This window comes from Oryzias latipes, chromosome 2, assembly GCF_053564925.1.
Source record: "Oryzias latipes strain Hd-rR chromosome 2, Olatipes_Hd-rR_3.1".
NCBI lineage: Eukaryota > Metazoa > Chordata > Actinopteri > Beloniformes > Adrianichthyidae > Oryzias > Oryzias latipes.
In genome coordinates, this window is record NC_136238.1 from 27037115 (window position 1) to 27063075 (window position 25961).

Here is a 25961-nt window from a genome sequence, read left to right on the forward strand (position 1 = left end):
CCTGCAGCTGGACCTGGATGTTCTCTCAGACCATGTGGCCTCATGGATCAGAAGGTTGAGGGTTCAAGTCCCTTCATGGTTGAAGTCAGACAGAAAGTGAAGAAGAGGGAACATTCAGAGCAGTTTCTGTGCTGTTTGCTTCCTCATGAGTCACGTCTAGATCAGGTCTGGATCCCAGTCAGAAAGTCATCAGGAAATCTGCAGATCAAACCTTCATTTACTGAAATGGAAAACATCAACTGACTTTCTACAGATTCTACTTCCATTCATCAAACTCCAACAGGAAGAAGATTTACAATCAATCAAATCTGTTGATTTCCTGACAAACGTTGTTTTCTCTTCCTGTTTGAATGTTTGATTGTTTTCAAACATGAAGAGAGTTTTTTTTTCCTGTTTTTAGCTTGAAATTTCTGTTGAAATGTAAAGGTTCATTCAGAATTCCCCAGAGGCCTCATGTTGGAGGAGGGGCTTCATGAGATGCTGCTGGGGGCGGAGCTTGAACACACACCGCTTCCTGGAACCCAAACTCAGGCTAAGTGGAGGAAAAGTTGGGATTTCTGGTGTTTGTAAAGATCTGGAATGGTTTCCTCCCACAAAAAGGCCTTTTTCTAGTTTCCTGCAGATGAATTCTTTTCCTGCTGGGAGTTCTCATCTTGGTTTGCAGATTCTTAGTTGGAGGAAAACTTGGAGCAAATTCTTCCCAGAAAAAGGATTTTCTCTGGAGTGAATTGACATGAACAGAGTGAGTTTGGACTGAAAGCAGCAACAGGGAGGAGATGTTAGAGCTTCATCAGAAAACAGCTTTCTGGAGGAGTTGGAAGACGTCAACAGTCACAGTGATGGTGAGGAGGAGGAGCTAAGACTTCCAAAGTCAGAGCTAAAGATGGAGGAGCAGCAGGCGGAGGTTCTTCACTGAAGGAGAGCACAAGTCCAGCTTGTCAGTGCTTTGCTGATTGGCTAGTTGGATGTGTTCTTTGATGAGCTTTTCAATCTGACGTCTGCTTGGAGGACTGTTTTCATCCTTTTGGATGATTCCACTATTTGAACCAGACCTGGAACTAGAAGAGACTCAATGAGAACAGAAAGACAAGAAAGGATCCAAACCAAACTCTTCTTCTGTCTGACTTCAACCATGAAGGGACTTGAACCCTCAACCTTCTGATCCATGAAACTACCGGAGCATCACTAGAAGGAGAGTTGGACTCCCCTCTGGAAAAAGAAGGCTTGAGCATGTTGACGTGACAAACTCCACATTTCTTCTCTTTGTCAGGAGTTGGGATCCTAAAATTGGTGTCATTCATTTTCTTTTCCACCTCATATGGAGCAGAAAACTGTGCCTGTAGGCTGGAAGCAGGCAAAGGCAACAACAGCAACACTTCCTCACCTGCACCTGTTGTTGTTTGTGTGTTGATCCACAAACACATGCTGTGAAGAGGAAGCTGCAGTGAAGGCAGCCATGTTGGAGCCTCACACATGTTCTCATTAGGATCAAATGAACCAGTGTGTTTGAGACTGAAAGACAGACTGAAGGACAAAGAAATATGAAGATTCATTAAGGATCAAATCCAGACTTTATTCATGTCTTCAGACCAAAAAGCTGCAGACATTTTACAGACACAATTGAGGTTTTTCAACACTTTTCTGAGCAGAAGATGCAGTTCTGGATACAGCCAGAAGGTGTCGCCCTTCTCATTTCTAATCCAAGTTCAAACTACAGACCTGACTGATTTGGTTTGGTTTTTGTTCTTTTAGCCATCATGTATGAACACATCAGACCTAGAATTACAGAAAAAACATCAAAAATGTTTCACAAACTTATTTTAATAAATTAAAAATGTATCATTTCTGTCTATTGGAAGTCATTTGAAGTGAAGCTGTGAAAGTGACCACATTTGTTCAACAACCTCATAGCAACAAGAAACAAAGCAGATTTCTCTCCAAAGAAGTTTTTTTCCTCCGTTTTCCATCCAAACAAAGACAAACAGATGTTCTGTTTGGCAGAAATGTGTTTCCACCCAGAGGAACCTGCAGCAGCTGCTGATCCATCAGAAGATTCTGGACCTGCAGAGACTTCCCACACAGCTGCCTCTGCCTCCAAAGAAGCTGCTGATCTGCATGGTGGGTGAGGGTGAGGTTGAGTGTGAGTGTGAGTGTGAGTGTGAGTGTGAGTGTGAGTGTGAGTGTGAGTGTGAGTGTGAGTGTGAGTGTGAGTGTGAGTGTGAGTGAGTGAGTGAGAGAGAGAGAGAGAGAGATTTTTTTTTTTGATTTTTACAAAAACTTTAATAATCACATTAATTTAAAGACATACTGTACATTAAAAGAAAGATAATAAGACCTAAAAAAGGTACCCCATTGCGGAGCATCAACAACAAAATCAGTATATAGCCTGTAATTCGTTAGAATTTGAACACTATGTTATTATCCTCCCCGATAATACACAGAACTCCCTCCAGAGCCCACGTATTTTTAAACTTTTGAATGTCGTCGATCAACTTAAAGTAAGCATATTCAACATTCACACGACTTTTCAGAAGAGAAAAAAACATAAAGGGAACATCCACACAACCAACAGAAAGTAACCGGTTTTTCCTTGTTAGCCAGATTCCGAGTTTGAGTATGGTGTGTACATGTTTCCTTTGGGCTGTATATTTGGGGCCAAAAATGAACAACGGGAAAGAGAACACCTCCCCCAGCCTGAGACACCAGTCCTCCAAAATTGTGAACAAGCGCCTTAGCCTGTTACACTCGATTGCCAAATGTGCCAGAGTTTCAGATGTCCCACAAAAATCACATTTGTCTGATTGAGTTGGTACAAAGTGTGCTTTGTATCTGTTCGTAGCTATTGCACCGTGTACAATTCTCCACTGGAGATCAGCTGCGCGTTTTTCAACAGGCAACTTGTACAGGGACCGCCAGCGTCCTTTTGGAGTGTGCCCTGTTCCAAAAACCTTAGTCCACTTGGAGGCATCCATGTCTTTCAACGACTGCAGATGTCGTACTTTCACGCATGTGGTGTAGAGTGTCTTCTTTGCCATGGTCTCAAACTCCCCGTCTCCTGCATTACCGAAGGCAAGCAGTTTATCCTCATCTTCTGTCCAATCATCAACATTTGGGGAGACGGTCAGGGGCGGAAAAGAATATTGAGAAGTACCAATCCAGCTTTCATTGGGTAGTTGAAGAAAATGTTTCCACTGGGCAGGAACAGATTTCATGACGTCATCCACCACTTTAGCTAGGAGCCTGGGACGTAGACCAACCCGTTGTCTCATGGCTTCCAAGGGTAAGAGCAAGTGAGAGAGAGAGAGAGAGAAAGAGAGAGAGAGAGAGAGAGATATGGAAGCTGCTGTCAGTGCAGAGAAAAGCAGGACAGCTGAAGCTCCCAGACTCTCAGCCCAACAGCTAAAGGAGTCCTCTGGACTCCAAGCTGATCTGCTCCCAATCCAAGAATCCAAGAACATGTCCAGAAGGACGTTTACAGAAGTGAGATGATACAGGAGAGACGTTTGTGGAAAAACTGAAACCTGCAGAAGATGAGGAGTTCTGAGCATCTTTTCTATAAAATAAAAGGTTTTCATGTACAAGGTTTGTTTTTAGTCTCTCCCTCTGCGTTTTTACACAGAAAAATATTGATGAGATCGATAAAAATGCAGATAAGATACCGGATTTAAAAGCAGTTTTAATAAATAAAATACAATATTAACAACACCCATCTCTATTAACTGGATACTTGACATAAAGTATGACGGCAGTCACTACTTTTTCTTTAAATAATATCGAAATGTTCACTAATCACATTTAAAATTGTACTGTAGTGGTGGTCGCACGTGCAGCGCTGGGGGGGGTCGATAGGCCGGAGGGGGACTGCGTGGCTACGGGGTTGGGGGCCAACCAGAAGATTGTGAGTGTGTGTGAGAGTGCATGGGTGGGACAGACCTGGGGGCTGGCTCACCAGTATCCTCCCCAGAGTGGGGAGGGCACTAGGGTGAGTATGGGAGGGGTCGGAGAAAATGGCGGGTGAGGAGGGTTGTAGAGGGTAGAGAAGTGGGGTGGAGCTGTGGTTACGCGGCGATCTCTGGGTTCCTTGGGTCGGGTGCCGGGGCTGGCTTGCGGAGACGGTGCGCCGGCTGGGTGGTGGGTGGCTCTTGGGTCCTCCGGGCCCTGGCTTCGTCCTTGGCCCGCGTCTCGGTGTTCGGCGCCCCCCATGGCTGCTGCCTGGTACGGCGAAGAATGCCTGTCCTGTGGCCTGGGGCCAGAGGCAGGGTTCGCCTATGCCTCCCGGGGGTTGGGGTCCTGGTTGGGGGTCTCCCCCCGCCTCTCTCTGCCTGGGGAGGATCTGGTTCCCCTTATGAACACACAGTTCACTTCGGCAGCATGCATGTATCTCCACCCCTACGTGCACACTGCTCTCTGCATGCTTCATCCCTCCTCCTAACCCACAGCGGATTGATGGACAGATGTCTTCCGCTCATCTTCGTGTCAGAATTTCACCTTTGATGTAATATTTGTCTTTACAGCAGATCTGGTATCATTGCTACACCTTGAAATAATAACTTATCCAAATCAGTGCTTGCATCCCCCACTTTCTCCACCTCTCCTCATTTTAACCCCTCCCCCCCCCAACTTCTTCCTCTCTCCCTCCCCACACACACCAAATGTAACAAATAAATAAAAAAATAATAAAAAACAAAAAGGGGTTTATACAAATTTACACTCTGGTTTTCAAAGATATAGAAATTCTTTTTGTGATAGTAAAACCTGTCCAACGCAGAAAGCCTTCAGCTCTAATCTGTTTACTCAGTTGTTGGACAGAACAAGTAAAGAAAAGAAAAAAAGAATTCAAATTGTATACAAAATATTTCAAATGTTGTCATGGTGTTGGATCTAAATCTAAGCCAACATTTCTCAACATTTGTAAGCAGGAAGAAAGGACTCAGACTCACTTTGTATCTTTTCTTGAGAGACAGAGCAGACAGAAAACGCACTCAGGCAATTCTCCAGCTTGCTCTGAGTTTACAAAGGTCTGTCTTCTCGTTTTTATTAAGAACTAGGCGTTCCCTTAAATACAAATGTGTTAGGTCTGTTTCTAAGGGGTGGGGGAAGTAAAAGCAACACAAAGCAGCCCACACAGGTCAGGAAGCTAATCTAAACACCATCTTTAAAACACAACTGCTCCTATGGGATATCACCTTGTTGTTGTTGACCTCTGAGGGCACATCTCCTACTGATGAAAGGTGAACAGCTGTCACCGGGTCAAGGCGAGACAGCTGTGCTGAGTCATCACCTGTTTTCTTGAGAACCAGTTTTTTGCAGAAAAGCAATATACACACTCACACTTTGCCATATATGATCACACGTTCAAATGTTCAGAGTACCGTATTTTCACAACCATAAGGTGCACTTAAATGTCTTACATTTTTTCCAAACTTTTGGGGGTACCCAAAGAGGTGGTGCGCCTAATGTGTAGTTGTGGGGCTTAGAAGAGGACCGCGTGAGAACGGGGAAGGAAGTGTGGGCATGAACAGCACTGTGTAAAAACCACACCGCACAACCGCGAACAGTCTCAGAGAGGGAGGGGCACACAGAGAAGTAGGGTTGTGCCGATGGTGATGGGTGACTGACATCCCGATGGAGAGACACCATCGTGATGCCACGCCCCCACCACGTTGCGCGTCGACACCATAAGCCGCGGTTACATGTGCCAAATATCTTGATGGGATCAATGGTCGGATTAGAATCCAACCGTGTACATGGGCCCAGAAAAATGTTTTCAGAATATAAAAACGTTCACTAAGGTCACACTTTCCGTCGGAATAAATCATTCGCACATGCGCAGTAGGGTTTGAAAACCGGAAGGATATAAATTTCGCCGAGCGGCTTTTTTTTTCAAACTTTATTGAATGTAACAATTCAATACAAAACAATGTTAAACAGCGCCGAGCGGCTATATACATTGACATGTCAGCTCGGTAATATACGAGACGATCTTCTAAACGTGCTTTTAATAATGTTACGGTTATTATGAAACACCTGTTCGCTCATCATTTGAATTTTAATCCGTGTGGTCAGTGCTTTTTCTGAACGAAGCCAGGATTAGCAGTATGCTAACACGGGCTAACAACATTAGCTTTGGGTGGTGCTGCTTGCTGGCTGCACGTAAACATGTAAGAATAACATCAGCCTTTATTTAGTCGGGACACGACTGGAAACACAAATCCACGTGATTGTTTGAATGTTTTCTAAGGACTGAGCGACATTTCTGCTTTGAAGCTCAAACCGCTGTGTGTGCTGACGATCCGAGCTGTGCTCAGACACACACTTTTAGACCCGGTTCTGAGTTCGGTTGCATGTACCCCTAGAGCTGCGGGACGGATCGCAGTCTTAAATCTCCCACACATACCGCTCATATACCCCCCCCCCCCCCCTTCCCATCAAACACAAAGCTGTAAGTCCGCACTCCGCCGGTCCACTTCACTAGTGAAGTGCGGGAGCGGACTACTTCTTTTCTATTTTGTTTGTTACTTTTATTGTTAAAGTCACTTCCCTCAGTTTATACTGGATCATCGCGGATTAGTCATTAGTTGGGAAATAAAATAAAAAAAGTAAAATAACGAATAGCAGTTGTATAAGAACAAAAAATGTAAAAATACCCCCCCCCCCCCGACGATGTCATCGTCCATCCCGATTGTTGACAGCAAACATCCTCTATGGCCAATTTAAGGGACATCGCCCAACCCTACAGAGAAGCAGATTGCTCAATGTCTTTTCCGACATCAAAGCCTACTTATTTTCAACACACTCAAAAAGCATAACAACACGAACCTCACTTATCTTCATAACTCTCTCACTTATGGTGAGGGATTCCACAAACACAAGATTCCACACTTCCCATGAGTCTTAGTGGCCATAGGCGGGGCAGAAAAAGGTTCTGACTCTGTAGAGGCTCTGGCATAGGGGGGGAGGGGGGGGGGTGAGGAACGTAACCCCCGCGAATACGGGGGGATTAATGTACAATTAAAGGCCGTTCATCTTCCTCATAATGTAATAAAAAGATCGCTGACAAACACATCCAGCCCAGCCAGATCACTAACATGGACAGGGAGCCACTGTTTTTTGACCTCCCGGTGAGTCACAATGTCGAGAAGAACAGGACCAGCATGGTAGCGATACACACAATGGGGCAGGAAACTTCGGCTTTTATTGTTCTGGGAGGCAGCACCGGGGACATAAACAACAACACTTTGTGAATAGATTGGGCTAACGTGTCTGCTTGCACTGCTTTCATAGAGTTTAAATGTGTGTGTTTCTGCGCTGATGCCGGGATGTGTCTGCACTTCGCGTGTGCAGGAGGGGGGGGGGGGGGGGGGGGGCAGTCAGCGCAAGTGAGTGCATGAGCATTCAGCTTGTGTTACTCAGTTACGGAATACAAAATCTAAAGGGGTTTCCTCTAAAAGAACGGAGACTGGATCATTTATTAACCAAATCTGGAGGCTCTCATAGTCCAAACGGGGAAGAGAAGCCCGAAGGAAGATCCGACTATGGCTCTCGAGAGGATCAGGACGTAAGAACGTAATCGCAGAAAGGTTCAACATTAAGCATGCATGTTTTGCCAGTATGCGCATTAACACCCGGTGCGCCTTTTGTATGTGTCAAATAATGAAAAATCACCCATAACTGAGACAGCGCACTATGGTTGTGAAAATACGGTAAATATGTGATAACTTATGTACAATTATTCCAACACATGGTAACACACACACAGACAACATGTACAATGTCTTAACAAAAGCTACAACCATAGTGAAGCCTTTCAAGATTTAGCACTATTTTACCAAAACAACTAATTTCTATTTGCAGGTACATCTAAAATAAAATAATTCAGTAAAACTCATTGTCTAGTATCTTTACACAAAGATTGAAATGTATATTGATCCTTTAGTTTTTTTACCTTTGATAACTGTGGCTTAGAGAAGATGAAAACCTAAAAAAAACTGTCCTAGAAAGTTAAAATATCATACCAAAACAATTTAGAAAACTTTATTTCTACACTCACTTGTGCCTCCCTGTAATGACGTAACTGCACAATGTAGAAACCATAAGCCTGTAGATCTGTGTACTTGTAATGGAATGCCAGATCGCTATGGTTGTGGACGTATTTGGTTTTGTTTGTTCTGTGTGTTGTATGGTATTTTCTATCAGTGTGGGACTTCATTGTTTTTGTGTATATCTTGTTTCTGTATCAGAGTGGGACGTTGTTGTGTTTTTGGATCTTTGTGTCTGTCTGTCTGAGTATTTTCAGGTGTGGTATATGAAGGAGTGGCTTCCATTTGGACCCAAGCTGACTGAGGCAGCCTTTAAAACCCCGATTTGGACCTCCAGCCTGTGAGAAGGGAGCTTGGCTGCAACATGTCTCCACTGCAGTTTGGCGCTCTTATCCACTTGTTTTGTGGTGTTGCACTTAGTTGTACTAGTTAGTTTTGTGTTCAGGCCCACTCTGTTTAGTCTTTTGGTTTGTAGTTATGTTTTAAGTTAAGCTGTAGGGGTGAACTGCCATTTTCTTCAGTACTCCTTTTCTCCTGTTTATGTTAGTCCTGGGAGGTCAGTGTTTTTCTTTGTTTCCCCTTTTCTTTTGGTTTAGGTAAGATTGTTTTCTGGGATAAGATGGGTTGGAGTTTGTTATTTTGGCCTTGGTTCACACTGAAACCTTTTTGCTTCACTTTAAATTCTTGTTGGTTTTTATTCATTAATTTGTAAATACATTTGTTATATTTGTACGGACACATTCATTTTTTTTTGTTTATATATAAATTCGGTGACAAAACCAATTACTTTTATGTTAGGCCCCTCTACATACCCCTAGACCAAAAATGGGCCGTAACAAGAAAGGCATTGAATTTAAAGTTTACACTAAATCTTTTCTTCCATTGTTTGTCAAGAGTTCTCATGTGTGTTTTGAGACTAGATACTGACTGAAACTTGTATCAAATTATTTATAAGAAAAAAGCTTCTTTCCTGTGTGAGTTCTCATGTGTTTTTTGAGATTAGATATAAACCGAAAACTTTTGTCACATTCTTTACAGACAAAAGGCTTCTCTCCTGTGTGAGTTCTCATGTGTGTTCTGAGACCAGAAGAATCACTAAAATGTGTATCACATTCTTCACAAGCAAAAGGCTTCTCTCCTGTATGAGTTCTCATGTGTGTTTTGAGATTAGATAAAAACCGAAAACTTTTATCACATTCTTTACAGACAAAAGGCCTCTCTCCTGTGTGAATTCTCATGTGTGCTTTGAGACTAGATGAATCGCTAAAACGTGTATCACATTCTTCACAAGCAAACGGCTTCTCTCCAGTGTGAGTTCTCATGTGTGCTTGTAGACTAGATAAATGACAAAAACGTTTATCACATTCTGTACAAGAAAAAGGCGTATCTCCTGTATGAGTTCTCATGTGTGATTTGAGACTAAATCCATCTCTAAAACCTTTATCACATTCTTTACAAGAAAAGGGCTTCTCTCCTGTGTGTATTGTCATATGTCTTTGGAGATGAGACATTTGAATAAAACTTGCATCACACTCTTTACAAGAAAAGGGCTTCTCTCCTGTGTGAGTTCTCATGTGTCTTTGGAGATGAGCTTTTCGTTTAAAACTTGCATGACATTCTTTACAAGAAAAAGGCTTTTCTCCTGTGTGAGTTCTCATGTGTGTTCTGTAATGAAAAATACTACTAAAACCTTTTTTACACTCTTTACAAGCAAATCGCTTATTTTCCGAATGGATTTTCATGTGAACCCTGCACAGAGATATGTTAGAAAAGCTTTTAACACATTCTTTACAAATATACCACATTTCCTCAGACCTAGTTGCCACATCAGAGAGCTTACCAATTATTTTTGAGCTTTCACCAGACTTCCAAAAGGAAAGTTTCTTCTCTTTTGGAGATTGTTTGTGTTTCTTAACCAAAGTTGCCTTCTTAGGACTTTTTATAACATCAGAGTCACACTGACTTTCTGACATATGAGCTCTGTCCACACTTTGGACATGACTGCTGTCTCCTCTCTTCCTCTGATCTCTGTTCTGTGGGTCTGTCTCTTCATCTGTAGTTGATGTTGATTCTGTCTCTTCAACTGTAGTTGATGTTGATTCTTCATGTTGGTTTCCTCCTTCTTCCTGAATATCAGTTACATTAAAGCCCTGCTGATTGTTTAGATCTGCTTCAATGTTCTCCTCTTCCTCATAAGGAGGAATCCCCATCAAGGTATCAGTCTCCTGCTTCAGATCAAGCTGATCTTTATCCTGACTGATGAAGAGCTCATCTGGCTCTTCTTTAATCAGTGATGGCTCTGGTACCCCCTGTTCAATTTGTGGAGGTTCTGGTTCCTCCAGTTCCACTCTGAAGTTCCTTTGCTGGTTGCAGAGATCCTCATCTTCATTCACCCAATGCTGGGGGAGGACTGCAGAAACAAAAGAAGGATCCCTTTTATACGTTTTGAGGACTTTGACGCCTGCGACTTATGATGACGCAATGCCAGATTTTATTGTCCAAACAACAATGTACCAAAATAATCCATGTATTTCCCATTTACCTATTAAATTAAAAATGGACAGTCATCCGGAAGTACTTTGTGTGGATGACGTCTGTTCTACAGGTAAACAATGAAAGGGATAGGACGAAAGGATGAAACGTTAACTTAACCCTCCTGCAATGTTATGGGTCAAATTGACCCATTTTAAAGTTTGAACATCAAGGAAAAATAGTTAAAAGTATTTTATCAGCACAAAACTTCTTCTGCTTGCCTTAATTAGTGTAAACAACATATACTATGAAAATGGTTCATCTCACATTTGCAAACACCCCCACCCCCCCTGTATGTTTATATCACATAGATACTGTTCGGGTCAATTTGTCCTGGCAGTCAAACTGGGGGTACATTATTATTATTATTATTATTAGTATTCCTTTATTTGCAGCTGTGATACATATTTCACCCCAATCACACACATAAACACACACGCACACAAACACACAGGTGCATAGGTGTTATGACTTTTGACAGGATCCACTTATGTTCTGCAGGAAATCTCAACCCACACTCAGTGGACACTCAAAAGGGGAGGGGCAAAACATATAAAAGATTCTCTGCATGGGAGTCCTACCAACATTATACTCTGTCAGGCAGACCTTTACAAAATGAGCAGCAGAAGCAGAACGATGACAGTCCAGGAGGGTTTGGAAGTTATCACTGATCATAATCAGAAGAAGACTATCTTGAGCTAAATTCTGATTATAATGAATGTGACTTTGAAACAGATGAAGGAATTGTTATTCCTCCAAGCAAGTCATTCATGTCAAAGAATGGTAAAATACATTGGTCTACATCCTCAAATTAGAGGCAAGATCGGGCCTAAAAAAATCCAGCCCGACCCGACCCAGACCCGCGGGCATTAAAGCCGAACCCAGCCCGAACCCGACCAATTAACTTGATTTGCAGGCCTGAGCCCGAAGCAAACCCGAAATTTCAATTTATCCCATAGTACTTTTGGCATAAAAAAACGCAAGATTAAAATATCTACATATTTTTATGATCATGATAAATTGCTTTTGCACAACGAAATAACGCTGGAACATAGAATAAGGCCGCCTTTACACTGCATGGTTCAAGTGACCCAATTACGATTTCTTCCTCTCATGTGGCACACAGATCGGATATTACAGGTGAAAATGTAAGCAGGACAAAAGTGCATGGATTCCGTTTGTCTCAGATGGGATACAGGCCTCTCTCATATGTGGAAATAAATCGGAAACGAATCGGATATGTGCAATTGCGTGTGCCATGGAAGCAGACAAATCGGATATTCCCCAGTAAATGCGAGTCGCACCTCACCGACGTCAATTCAGGACACCACCAACTGAGATCACATGACTTATTAAGGTGCTTTTTGTGCGCTGATTGTTACCTTTCAGCCTCAGGCTTCAGACCGTAGTCGGAAACCGCTGTTATGTCCGGTCCGGACGCAAACGGTAGCTAATAAAGCGGGACACCGTTGCTATGGAACAGGCTAGAAGCCGTTTATTTCTTTGGGGGGCGTGATGGGGACCGTGTGTGTCTGAGCTTGCGTGTGTAAGGAGAGGAGAGCTGGTGTGAGCGCGGAGCGGGGGAGTGTCGGAGAACCGTAAATTAAAATAAGGTTTCTCGCCCAAAAGTTTAGGAGTCTTTCTTAACCCACTCTGGAGGCTGAGGGTTCAGAACTGAAAAGTGAACACCGAGGAAATCTCCCGTGTGTTTCTGACCACGGTCGGAAAAGAGAAGTCACCGCGCAGGAAAGGTTGAACACTTGGATCAAACTGTTAGTACAGCACGTCTGCAAACACTTCCTCATTCAAAACTCAAAGAGAGCCGAGCAGCCCTCCTTCTTTTCCTCCCCCCTGCATCCCCTCAGAAGCGCCCAAGGCAACGCCCCCTTCCGTCACTGCGTTGCCTCCATGTTAACCGCAGTCACAAAAGTCCGAAAGAGGTCTGCGGAAGGCGGAAATACTGCTACGTAGTCCTCAGAACGTCTACGTTTGATAGTTTCAGCATTGTATAGTGTAAATGCAAAAATCGGATACGGGTCACTTTTAAAAGATGATGTAAGCGGGTCGTCAAAAAAAATCGGATATAGTCAGGAAATCGGATATGAGCATCAAGACCTGCAGTGTACATGCAGCCTAAGAGGCCAGACAAAGAGAGTGAAAGAGAGATCTTGATGCGCACTCGCTTAATTACGTGCCGGTGCGTGTTTGCCTTTTCTTAAGCTTAAGTCTTAAGTCTATCCTTGACTTCTATTTGCTTCATATCGGGGATACCTAAACAAAATAGATGCGGCTTGCTGAGGGAAGATTACATTCACGACACGTGCGCAAAGCGTGCCCTGGATCTGCGTCTGCACTTGTTTAGTAGTAGGTATATAGCAATGACCTTACAGCGCCTTCTCTGTTTTAACCAAATGATTTATTTATAACAAGTATTCCTTAGTTCAGTATCCACACATCGTTTTAGTATACATTTTTATAAACATATTGTAACGACCCAAAGTTTGGATAGAGCTGCGGGTGGCCGGCGCCCCCCCTCTTTCTGCCAGTTGATGGACCACAGTGTATGTCAATCAACGGTGGACTGGTGACTGGGGGGCAGGGTCTACCTGTGTGTGTGTGTGTGTGTGTGCGTTCGGTGAACATTCTCCCTCTGAGTAAGAAGCTGGCGTTCCCCTTCGGTTTGTGCGGTAACCGTTCTGATATACAGGATTAATAAAGAGCTGTTTGAAAACCACCCACCAAAGGAGCTTCTTTGCAGCCATTACAATATATTTATTAAAAAAGTCAGCGAGAGAGAAGCCCGGCCCGACCCGACCCCGACGTAATGATTGTCATTTAGTGCCCGACCCGATTTGGACTCTGGCTTAAGATCTTACCTCTACCTCAAATATGCGTCAGACAAACCTGTCTACAGACAACATAATAAAGACAGTGCCAGGGCCCACTAGGATGGCAGTGACTCATGTGACCATGTCAATTCAATTCAATTCTATGCTATTTGTATAGCCCAAATTCACAACAACGGTCGTCTCGATGGGCTTCATATAGGTAATTGGGAAAGTAACACATAAAATCAAAAGGATCATGAATACATAGAATTCAATAGGAAAATACTAAATTGAACTAACAAACTGACTAAGCTAAACATGACATTCCTGTCCTTAGACCCCCCTTCATGGTAAGGAAAATCTCCTTTAAAACGGATTCCAGAAAAAGCGAAGAAACCTCAGGGGTGCCCACATGAAGGAGGGATCCTACCCCAAGACAGACAGGTGATTTACCAGAACTCTTAGAGAAGAATTAACTTATCTAACTCTACAACTACATCTTTAAAGTCCAGCAGACGAGCTTCATCCAGATGGAGTTGGGGGGGCAGCTGGGGGCGCCGAGTCGAGCCGGAGACAGGATCCAGGTCAAGTCAAGCATGACTTGTGCAAAATTTGCTAAATTAATTTGCACAAAGCACAGTGTGATGACTGGTCACTCTTGTGCTTTGTAGATGTACAGACACACACACAACTTCACATTGCAATTGCTTGTCTGTTGTATTGTGATTTTTTTTTCCTGGTTCACAGTGCATCTATGTAAAAAGAAATTTCAAGATTATGTTTCAATGCTATGTAAAGCTATTGTATTTTATATGTTTGTCTTTCAAAAGTAATACAGCAGTGAAAAAAGAAAAAAAGTTAGAACATGTATATTTTTAAGAAAAACTGGTGAATTATCCAATAATTTAACCACTACCTTTTAGAGGTAAGGAACATAATTTCACTAAGTTTTGATAGAATAATTAGTAATGGAGTTGATAAGGAAATATTCACAATTCTTGTTAGGATTCTTTGGGTTTTAGACATCTTTTAATTATTAAAACATGCACCGGGTCAAATTGACCCAGGAACATTATCTCTGTTCCTCACAAATGAACATAACAGGAGGGTTAAACGTTAATCTTTGAATATTTAGCGGATGTGATGACAGAAATATCAACACCAACTAGGTTTACAAATGTTTCGAAATGTCTGAGAGAGGATTCTGTCTGAAGCAGCAGCTGCGAAGAAACGGATGTTAAAGACGCAGATCAGGTTAATGCAGTCGTGTCATCTACAGATAAGGTATGGAGGCACATTTGTTTCATCTAATTAAGCAGTTATTCAGTGTTACAAGTGATTTCAAGGTGGGTGTTTACAGACAGTTCCAAGATCCTTCAGTCATACTTTAATGACAGGTTACATCTTCAGGAGAGGGGGTCATGTGGGCAGAGAAAACGGTAAAGGCTAATCATATGAAGACAGTTTGTCTCATCGGGTTCCTTTTGCGCATGCGCAAGATTAAAAATAAGGAACAATTATCTTATCAAAGTAGCACTTTTATTTAACATCCTCAAATTAACATCATCAGAGACACGTGACTGAAAAAAGAAAAGATCACAGAATTGATTCTTACCTGGAAAATGACGATAGCTGATAGCATGAGCCGTGCAGCCATAGACATTAGCACGCAGCATTCATAGTAAAAGTGCACACCAACTACTTGCGTGTGACTCTTGTGTGTCAGGAAAAGTGTTTAAAAAAAAAAAGATTTAAGAAGTTCATTAGTTTGCTCCATTTTTGATTTAATAGGTAAATGAGAAATACGTGATCATTATGGTACATTTTTGTTTGGACGATAAAATCCAGCATCGCTTTATCTAAAATACTTTTCAGTTCAAATGATTGACAAACATCATCATTATCCAATTAGCGTTGTCCCATAGTACCCACCTCTTCCGGTTTGGAAATGTGTTTCATTCTTAAACATTTTTTTTGTTTTCTGAAAATCATTCCTGTCTTCTGAAATGTTTTTCATTTATTTATATTTCGTTTTTTTATTTGGAAATTTAAGTTTTTTTCTGAAATGTTTTTTTTATATATTTTATTCTGTTTCTCTGAAACATTTCCTGCATTTTTGTTTTTTAAGTTTAGGTCTCTGAATTATTATTTTTTTAAATACTGTAATACGGTAATACTGCTTTTTAGCACTTACTTTTTTTATTGTCGCTATGAAAATGGTTTTGTATCGAGTGAATTGTTGAATGATTTGCACTTGAGGGCCACTGTAGGAAGGACATCAAAGAATTACACAATTAAAAGTAAGTACCAATGTGACTTGATGTGTGTGAGACTTCTATTCAATTCACCTTTGTCATACTTAGATGCCACTGTTTTGAAGATGAATATATTACAAGTCTAATTATTAGTCATGTTTTCTTGTATTACAACCATCAGGGTAACCTATGCTTGGTCACGTTTCAAGCGCAGGTTTGAAACATTTTGGTTTTAATGGTTTAAATTTGGACGAGCAGATCAGTTCAGTGGTGAGATCCAGCTTCTTTCAGTTAAGGCAGCTGGCTAAAGTCAAATAGTTTATATGTTGTAAAGAGGATCATTACAGATCAAGGGTGAGAATATGTAAATGAGTAATAATTATTTGTAGACATATTGTATTTTACTTTACTGGTCACTCGCTGTTTGTCACTTTGCTGTTTTTCGGATATCTTTTTTCTGTGCCGCCACAGACAAAAAGAATTTTCCCATTGTGGGATTAATAAAATCTTCTATTCTATTCAGTGACATTGAACTGTGATAAATATTTTTTAAACAGATCTACCAGGTTCACACCCTATTGTGCCCTGTTTGGAAGACACCCTCACACAGCAGGTGTGATAAACGTCAAATGCGAAGAGGGGGATGACAAAGGTGTTGTCTAGAGGAGACTGAAGAGCACCTGGAGGCCAAGATTGCAGAAGTTGCTGATTTGCATGCAAAGGTAATGGTAAAATAGAAACACACACATCCAGGCATCTAAAATGCAATGTTTAAATAGCTATTGAATGAGTATTTATATTTTCTCAGATTTACCAGAACATAAAAAATGCACAGGACACACAAAAGTAGGAAAAATTAGACCAGGAAAAAATGGAATGTGAAATCGTTTATATTCAATGTTGGTGATGAGGTCCTTAAAGCCAACAAAAGAAAGAAAGGACGAAAAGGATAACAACTGGGAGCAAACTGCTCTGGACCATATGTAATAGCCTCAATTTCAGAAAAGGGTGTGGCAACCCTGTCAAGTAAATCAGGAGCTCAACTGAAACAAAACATGTATGTTTCACAGCTGAAGCCTTTCATCAGTCTTAAATTGTGAGGTATTATGTTCAAAAATACAGGGACAAATGTCCTACGAGATATCTGTTTCATATGCCAGTGGTTGGACTGGGTCTGTGGTACTTGCATAATACTGTATTCTTTTTTTCAAACTCCAAAGGGCCAGAGGTTGTCACTCCTTAAGTGGAGCGTCCAAGGAACAAACAAAAGTCCTGTATTTACTCTTTAAACTTAAAAGACAATCATGTGCTTATAAGTGTGTGCTCTTTGTTTCATTTTATTTTTTTAATTAACACCTGAAAAGTAGCCAATTTCTGCCCAACTGGTACAACAGCAGTCAGTAAATGACCGGGACTACTGGCCAGGTTTGGAATTTTAACAGGATCTCTACCCTATCCGAGCCAGCACCCTATCTACATTGAGCGAAGAATCTTCAGTGAAGGTGAAGGCGCAATGCACATCCCTCAACACTAAGGGGAGTATGCACCTCCACACATCCACAGTGTTGCCAGAAATTGGGCAGTTTTGGATTGGGCTTTGGGCAAGTGTGCATAATACGGGTGATATTGTGGTTTGTTTGGCGGTTTTCATTTTTTCGTGAAAATATAGTAGTGGTCTAAGTTAGGCTGGGTGGCTGTTGGAGTTCCACTAAGCTTCTATGAACTGGTGCTCCATGAACGCACCATGCCGCGTGTGGGAGGAGCTACCAGCTAATGTTTTTAGCCTGATAGCCACACGGAGTGGTGTCTGTGTTTATCTCACTTACAATGCATGGATGCACAATTGTTGCGTCCCAGAACACATGGTTTTTTTTTTCTCTCTTTGCAAATTGTGATTGGTGTGGAGTGGATTAGCTGCCGGAAGTCACACCTGGGATCACACCTGCTATAAAAAGGAACCAGGAAGAAGACCAAAGAAGGCTCATTTGACATCTCCCCCCTCTCCCAAAACCAGCTATATGGAGTATCGAGTTGTAGGGGTGGACTGCCATTTACTTTGAATCATGCTTTCTCATGTTTCTCTTATGTAAGTTTTTGTCTTCTGGTTTATGTTGTTTTACTAGGTAAGATTTGGGTTCTTGTTGGGTAAGCCAATTTTTGTTTGTTATTTTGGCCTGGGTCCACTCTGAAGTAAATACTCTAGCTCTCATGGTTCAATCAAAATAAAATCTCTTAACCTGCTTTAAGTGTGCTGGCTTTTGAGACTGGAGGGAGATGGGGCTTCAGTTTTGTGTTGCGTCCTTTTTGAGCTTCTAGACGGGGGGATGTGGGGCGTAACAACAATGCAGATGGAGAATGCTAAGAGATCAGGTTTATTTATTTTGAATAGTTCTACATGATAACAATGTTTCCATGTTTGAGTTCCTGAGAATCTCCCAGAGAGTCTCTGCTTCAGCTCCTGCAGTGAAACTACGTCATGATGATGGCCGCCTCAGCGGTTTTTCCATCTCTATCAGAGTGCGCAGCGCAAGAGTGTGTGTTGGTGAGCACAAGTTCAGGGTGTTTAGCTCAGTTTGCGGAAAAGGTAATAATAAAAAAAGGTTTCCTCCAAAAGAACAGAGACTGGTTCTTTTATTTCCCGCTCTGGAGGCGTCCGAACGGGGAAGTGAACCCCAAATCAAACCCCAGATCTCCGCTGCGTTTTCCGACCACGGTCAGAAATGTAATCGTAGGAAAAGTTTATTTTCCCCGAGAGGAAAAAATAAAATCAGAGGACCTGATTTATAATCATTGTCTCAATGAAAATGTAAAAATATCATAAGGTTCAGGAGGCCTCCGTCTGTGTGGCCGCCAGGCCAGCAAGGCAGCACAGGGTAAGGCACGATGTGACGTCAGACTGGATCTGTGATATCAAACAGCAGAGCTGTTAGCTGCAGAGCAAAGAAGAGCTCTGAGAGAATGGCGTGAGAATGAGAATCAGGAATGTTTCAACGGGGGATGTGGACGACCGGAGCTCCTCTCTGTTTCGGTCCACCCAAACCCTCAAACTACAAAAACAGAGTCGTGGATGTTTGAATCTTCTGCACCAGACAGATATTTGTCTCTATTTGATCCTCTAATGTCAGCAAAGCTGAGTAAATATCACTGTAATGTGTCATCTCTCTGACTGACACACCACAGAGTGGGTTACTAGGGATACGAGTCGATTTCCAGGGATCAGCCAATGTGTGTTTAGATCCCACCCACTTTCATTGATTGACAGACAGACTCATTCTGATGGAAAAACTCATCTTGAAATAAATAAGTCATTCTGAAAAACAGCAATGTGAAATAAAAACAAAGCTACTTTGGAAAATATTAATTTTGAAATCTGAGGTTCTAAAAAAAAGTCATAGAATTATAATAATATTCAACATGATTAAAATACACATTTTAAATTAATGAACAGGTTTTTAAAGCAAAATGAAATATATTGAATATAATGGCTAATTAAAAATCAGTTTGCAGGTTTTTCACAATTTCATGATCATTTCATAAATTTATGAGAGATTTATTGGTTGATTGGGTATTGGCACAAGGTCATCTTTATTTGTTTAATTATGAACAGTGGAGCTGTGACGGTGTGGGGTTTTGGATTACCGCGGTGATGAACCAGAAGGGGGCGCGGTGTCATGGTTAATACAGCAGTTTGTTAGAGATCTCTCAGGTATGGAAACACTAGAACAGATTTTGTGCTATTATTAAATCAGATAAAATTTATCCCGTTTATACAGATTCAAGAGATTATCGATTATAGATGAAGCGAGCTACATTAACAGAAGATACAGACATGTGCAATAGCCAGACTCAGAATCCAGGGCGTCACTCGCCCAGAAAACCTAAACACAGCGACTCAATGAGCTGGTTAAACCCAAAACATGAATGTTATTGACTCAAGAATCAAATAATATTTTAATTCAGGACATAACTAAGAAGTTGTACTAGATATGATTTGTTTAAGTTTAGTTTATATTACAGCTAAGTGAAGCACTTTAGAATCCCACTCCAACTATATTTTTTCTTCTTGTAAAATAATTCTCATAACACTTGATTATCTTGAAGAAATCCAAGGAATCTGGAAAACTTCCCCTGCGCTGTTCAGTACCAGGTATTCATCTCGGAGTCACACTGGTTGAATTTTGGATTTAAAAGTGTCCCGGATCAGTTTTAGGTCAGTGAATCGGTACGTTCAAAATGAGCCAATATTACGGTGGCCCTGAAGTGCAAAGCATTCAACAAATCACTCGATACAAAAACATTTTTAAGATCACAACAACAATTAAAAAAAAAAAAAATTTTTAAAAAGCAGCATTACATTTTAGAAAACAAAACAAAATTTCAGAAACCAAAACTTGAAAAACAAAAATGACAAAAAAAAAAACATTTCAGAAAACAAAATTAATTTCCAGGAAAAAAAAGAAATATTAAAAAATGAAAACATTTCAGAAAAAACAAATTCCAGAAAAAAAATGAAATATTAAAAAATGAAAAACATTTCAGAAAAAAAAAATCCAGAAAAAAATGAAATATTAAAAAATGAAAAACATTTCAGAAAAAAAATGAAATATTAAAAAATGAAAAACATTTCAGAACACAGAATGAATTTCCAGAAAACAAAACGAAATCTTCAAAAATGAAAAACATTTCCAAACCGGAAGAGGCAGGTACTATGGGACAACGCTGATTGGATGATGATTTTTGTCAATCATTTGAACTGAAAAGTATTTTAAATGAAGCGATGACGGATTTTATCGTCCAAACAACAATGTACTATAATAATCCACGTATTTCCCATTTATATATCAAATAAAAAAATGCAGCAAACTGTTAATGAACTTTAAAATTATTTTTTTAACATTTCGCCTGACACACGGTCACCCGGAAGTAGTTTGTGAGCACTTTTACTTTGAACGCTGTGCGCTAATGTCTACGGCTGCGAGGTTCACGCTGTCAATCAGACACTCCCGCAGTGTGTGGGAGAAGCTACGATCAAAAGTTTTGTCCTGTGCATTTATTTGAAAAGCTTCACAAAGCTGTCAGTAAACTACTCAGGTTGAAACCTGAGCCATTTTAATGAAAACACAGACGATATTTATATTATGCTGATGATAAATGTTTTTAACCTGACCGTTTCTCACAGGTAAATGTTCAGACGACGCTGAAGTTGGCTTCCGATTCACAGCTTCCGATTCGCGAGGGCACTAAAGAAACATTCCGCTGCATTTTTCGCACTAAGACCACCCTAAAACCGGGTCCTGTTCAAAAACCACTGAACCTGGACTGCTCAAACCTGGATTAAATTATGCATTAGATAGTAAAGAACACATTAAATACAGTTTCTGATTTGAGAAACCTTCCTCTGATTTGTGAAAATGTCAAATAGGTTGATTTTTATCGCATTTTACACACTGAGTCCACCTTTGACCGGGTCCTGTTCAAAAACCGCTGGACCTTGACTGCTCAAACCTGGATTAAATAATAATTTAGATAGTAAAGAACACATTAAATACAGTTTCTGATTTGAGAAACCTTCCTCTGATTTGTGAAAATGTCAAATAAGTTGATTTTTATCGCATTTTACACACTGAGTCCACCTTTGACCGGGTCCTGTTCAAAAACCGCTGGACTCTGGGCGTAAAATGCGATAAAAATCAATATATTTCACATTTTCACAAATCAGAGGAAGTTTTCACATATCAGAAACTGGGTTTAACGTGTTCTTTAATATCTAATGCATAATTTAATCCAGGTTTGAGCAGTCCAGCTCCAGCTGTTTTTGAACAGGACCCGGTTTTAGGTGATCTTAATGCGAAAAATGTGAGTAAGCCCTGGCTGCAGCCTGCAGAATGGGTCAACATAGTGGAATGCTGGAACGCAGAGGAATGTGAACACGCTGTGGAATGTTAACCCCGCCCACATTGAGCCCGTCTGCTGTGGAATGTTAACCCCGCCCACGCTGAGCCCGTGCATTTGATTCACCTTTGTCACAGCAGTTGTGATTGCAGGAAAGGGGAAGAATCAGTGGAGCACATTTTGTGTCATTGGTAATTGTATGAGGAAGAAAGAGAACATAGGGAAGGAAAATTTGAATGGTGCAATTTTTTTTATGTATCACTCAAAAAAAATGATTCAAGTCCCTCTTTCATGTAACACAATAAAATTCTGTTTGTTTTATTTAAAAATATTTATTTTAAAAGATTGTATCTACATATCTACGTTTAGTCACCAAGCCCCTGTCTTATGGAATAAACTCCCAGCTCATGTAAGAGAGGCCGATTCAGTTTCTACATTCAAAGCTAGACTGCAAACATTACTCTTTGGACAGGCTTATTGTCAGACTAGTTAGTATTAAGAGTTTATTTAACTTAATGTTAATTTGTTTAAATTAAACTTAATAATAACTATTTCTTTTAAAAGGCTGCTAGAAGTTGAAGCTGGGGTAACTATGGCGCACTGGGGTTCTGTCCTCTTTTCTTTTTTACTTCTACCCTTCCTCTCCTCTATTCTTGATCATAATTTATCATTTAGTTCTCCATGCCTCTGTTTGGTGCAGTGCGATTCATGTATTGTCCCTCTTTTCCTCTCCCCTCCTGGGGAGTGGGAGTGCTTCCAGACTCCAGTTGGCTCATCCGTGCTCCAGTTCCTGACCGTTTACCTCGTCTCTGCTCCTGCTCCTACACCTGGCTGTGGTTCCTGTCTCCGGCTCGACTCGCGCCTTTGACTGTCCCCACAACCACGGCTGGATGAAGCTCGTCTGCTGGACTTTTATATATGTAGTTGTAGATTTAGATAAGTTAATTCTTCTCTAAGAGTTCTGGTAAATCGCCTGTCCGTCCTGGGGGAGGATCCCTCCTTCATGTGGGCACCCCTGAGGTTTCTTCGTTTTTTCCGGAATCCGGTTTTTTTGGGAGTTTTTCCTTAGGGGGGTCTAAGGGCAGGGATGCCAGTATAGCTTAGTCAGTTTGTTAGTTCATTTTTAGTATTTTTCTATTAAACTCTTTGTATTCGTGATCCTTTTGATTTCCTTTTTTTTTCCACGTAAAAAACGAAACTGTGGCATGAAATCGTTTCAACACGGCTTCTCTCAATAAGACAATACACGAAGAGCGACATCTATAGAAATAAGGAATCTATTTATTTATACCGGCGGCCTCGCTTCGTCATTGGAGTGATAGCTCAGCGGCTTAGATAGAGGGTTTATAATACAGAGGTTCTGAGTTCGAATCTGGCTTTAGACTTCTGTTGCATGATCTTTTTCCTTTGCCTTTCTTGATAAATATGAGTTCGACTAACTCGATTATATTTCGTTACATGGAAGAATTTTCTTTGAGGTGGGGTTACTCATATTTATTGGATGGAAATCCTGCCCACAATTAAATTGAGTTCATCCAATAAGTTATTTTTTTGAGTCTGTGAGGCCAGACAACATTTATTAACTCCCTAATACATGCACATGGAAACTTATAAAAGGCATAAGAAGACAGGAATCACTGTATAAATTCTCTAATTCAATTAAATATTTTTTTATTTAGCGCAATGAAAAACAATAAAAAGGGGATCATGAATACAAAGAATGCATTGGGAAAATACTAAACTTTAACAAAACAAACTAAACTGTTATTCCTGCCCTTAGACCCCCCCCCCCCTTCACGGTAAGGAAAAACTCCTTAAAAAATGGTAGGTGGCAATATTGCATGTGGAAACTTGTAAAACCAATGAAGAAGACAGGCTCAATGTAGGAGGGGTTAACATTCCACAGCATGTTCACATTCCTCAGCGTTCCAGCATTCCACTATGTTGTGCAATTCTGCAGGCTGCAGCCAGGGGTAGTTGAAAAATGCAGCGGAATGTTCCTTTAGTGCCTTCACGAATCGGAAGCTGTGAATCGGAAGCCAACTTCAGCGTCGTAATGTTCAATATGTTTATATTTACAGAAAACAGAAACCTAAAGCGTGTTTTGGATTTAAGCCTGTGCGAATTAGTTTGACCCCCTTGTAATATACGGTTTTATAAAATGCATATATTTTCGTGTAAAATGGGCGAATAAAGGTAGGGAACACAAAAGGATGTCGTCAAATTGTGTGTGTGTGTGTGTGTGTGAAAGTTTTGTACTAACTAACATTGGCAGTGTTGCCAGATTGGGCGGTTTTCCGCCCAATTGGGCGGTTTTGGTTCTAAATTTGCAGGTAAAAATGGTTTTGGGCGGGTATGCATAATTTGGGCGGTTTTATGGTCTGTTCGGCGGGTTTCTCCCCCTCATGAATATATAATAGCGGACTACTTTAGGCTGGGTGGCTGTTAAAGTCTTATATTCTGAAGCTCCGTGAACGCACCAGGTAGAGACGCTTAATGGGTTCCGTCATCTAACCTGTTGTTGGTGGTTTGCCGCCCCGCCCCTCCTCTTAGATGTTGCGTTCTTTAAAGCTGACACCGCGGTCGCGTGTGGGCGGAGCTATGAGCTAACGTTATGGTCTGATGGCTGGATGTCTGTGTTCATCAATGCATGGTAGACACTGAGAATGTGGAGAGATCAGGTTTATTATTTTGAAGAGTTCTACTTGGTAATCATGTTTCCATGTTTGAGTTCATAAAATCATCCCAGAGAAAGTATCTGCTTCAACTCCCGCAGGGAAAGCTGCGTCTGAATCTGACGCCCATGTTTCCATCTCTCTGACAGTTTGAAGCCAAAGCCCCTCCTCCGCCTCTCTACCTGCTTTTCCTCTCTACCTGTTCACCTGTTCACATCCTCTGTAGCACAGAGTTGTTTTCCCCCGCGCTCCTCCAGTGTGTCCAACACAGAGAGCGCTAAATACAGTCATCATAGCAAGCGCAGCACAAGGATGGAAGAGGTTATACATAGGTTATAGCGGGTTAAGAGAATGGATGGAAGAAGGCCGGTCCGCTGAAGAAATATTCAACACTGTACTCCTTTTATTAATAGTCTGAACTATCTTTGATTTTGAGAAATGTTTTATTTTGAAAAATCACCGCATCGGGTACTTAATCAGCTGTATATAGCTGTGAAAACGCCAGTCGAGTAATATCCCCTTTCTACATCTGTGATTTGTGAATGTGTAATTCATTTGACATGATCTTATTTCTTAAGCAGCAGTGAACGTACCAACTATGTTGAGCTGAAGCTGCGGGTTCCAGCTGCTATCATCCAGCAGTCTGCGCTGACGACAGAGCTCCTCCTCGTTCTGGACGATGGTTCCTTCAGCAGCAGAAAGTTGTTCTCTGACAGAACCTTCCTGAGGTTCTGAAGACATGGTTCCTGCTCCGATCTTCAGCTCCAACTCCCACAAACACCGCCGTCCTCTTCACTGCAGCTCCGATCGATCATCTGGCTGCTAGTCTCACAATCACAGCAATCCACGTTGTCTTTCCGTTCAACACTTCTTCACTCATTTACGACACTTTGGAAAATGCTGAGAGTTCCCACACGAACCACGTATCGTCCTTTCTGTCCAAAAACCTCACAAACGTCCCAACAAAACACAACCGACCTCTCAACACAAGCTAACGCTGCTAGCCTGCTAACAAGCTAACGCTGCTAGCGCCTCGTGCTGTTCTTCTTCTTTGTTTGGCTAACAGCGTCATGGTGCTTTAGCGCCACCAGCTGGTCTGGAGTGTTGTCTGTCGCTCATAGGATGTCGATGGCGGTGTAGGCACCATAACAATTCGGCCTGCAATAACCATTCGGGGTCCTTTTGACTGATGATGACGTCACACCACAGTAGCCCCACTTGAACAAACTACATGTACATAGAGTCCAGATCTGTTGGGGCTCTAAAAATTTTTAGCTCGCGTTTTCTTTTGTACTATAACATTATTCTCCCTTGTAAGTTGCGTCTGACATTATTCTTTGTAGTGTTTATGTAGAGATTTTGCCACAACCCACTTGGTAAAAAGAACTGTGGCTGTTAGAATGAACCTGCTGCTCCACACAAGAGAACCGAGTCTCTGAGCAGAACAGCTGGAGTCTGGTAGCTACATGTTTGCAGGAAGGGAAGGATCCAGGAGAATCTGGACTCCAATGAATCCCAGAGAATCTCCTCTCTGCTGTTTGGACACTTTGACCAGCAGAGGGCAGCAGAACTTTCAGCAACTCTGGATCTGATCCCACAAAAACAATCCATGGATGATCAGATTTCAGAAGATTTGAAGGATCAAAGACAAAGATGTTCTGAAGAGAAGATGTGAGAAGAAAGTCCAGAATGAATCCACTCTGACTTCTCCTCATGTCTCTGAAGCTTGTGTCTTCATGT

The 25961-nt window shown here is 41.4% G+C and overlaps 2 protein-coding genes across 2 annotated transcripts in view; both read right to left on the reverse strand.

Annotated features, from left to right (window-relative positions):
* LOC144987124 (uncharacterized) overlaps positions 1-25961 on the reverse strand; it is a 319301-nt gene that overhangs the window by 261845 nt on the left and 31495 nt on the right. The gene's annotated exons all lie outside the window — the stretch shown is intronic.
* LOC144987488 (uncharacterized) lies at positions 1553-25419 on the reverse strand. The gene is made up of 2 exons (XM_078936933.1): positions 24815-25419; positions 1553-10449 (listed from the first exon to the last, which is right to left on the reverse strand). The coding sequence occupies exons 1-2, from the start codon at positions 24960-24962 to the stop codon at positions 8984-8986; spliced, it is 1614 nt and encodes a 537-aa protein (XP_078793059.1). The 5' UTR covers positions 24963-25419; the 3' UTR covers positions 1553-8983.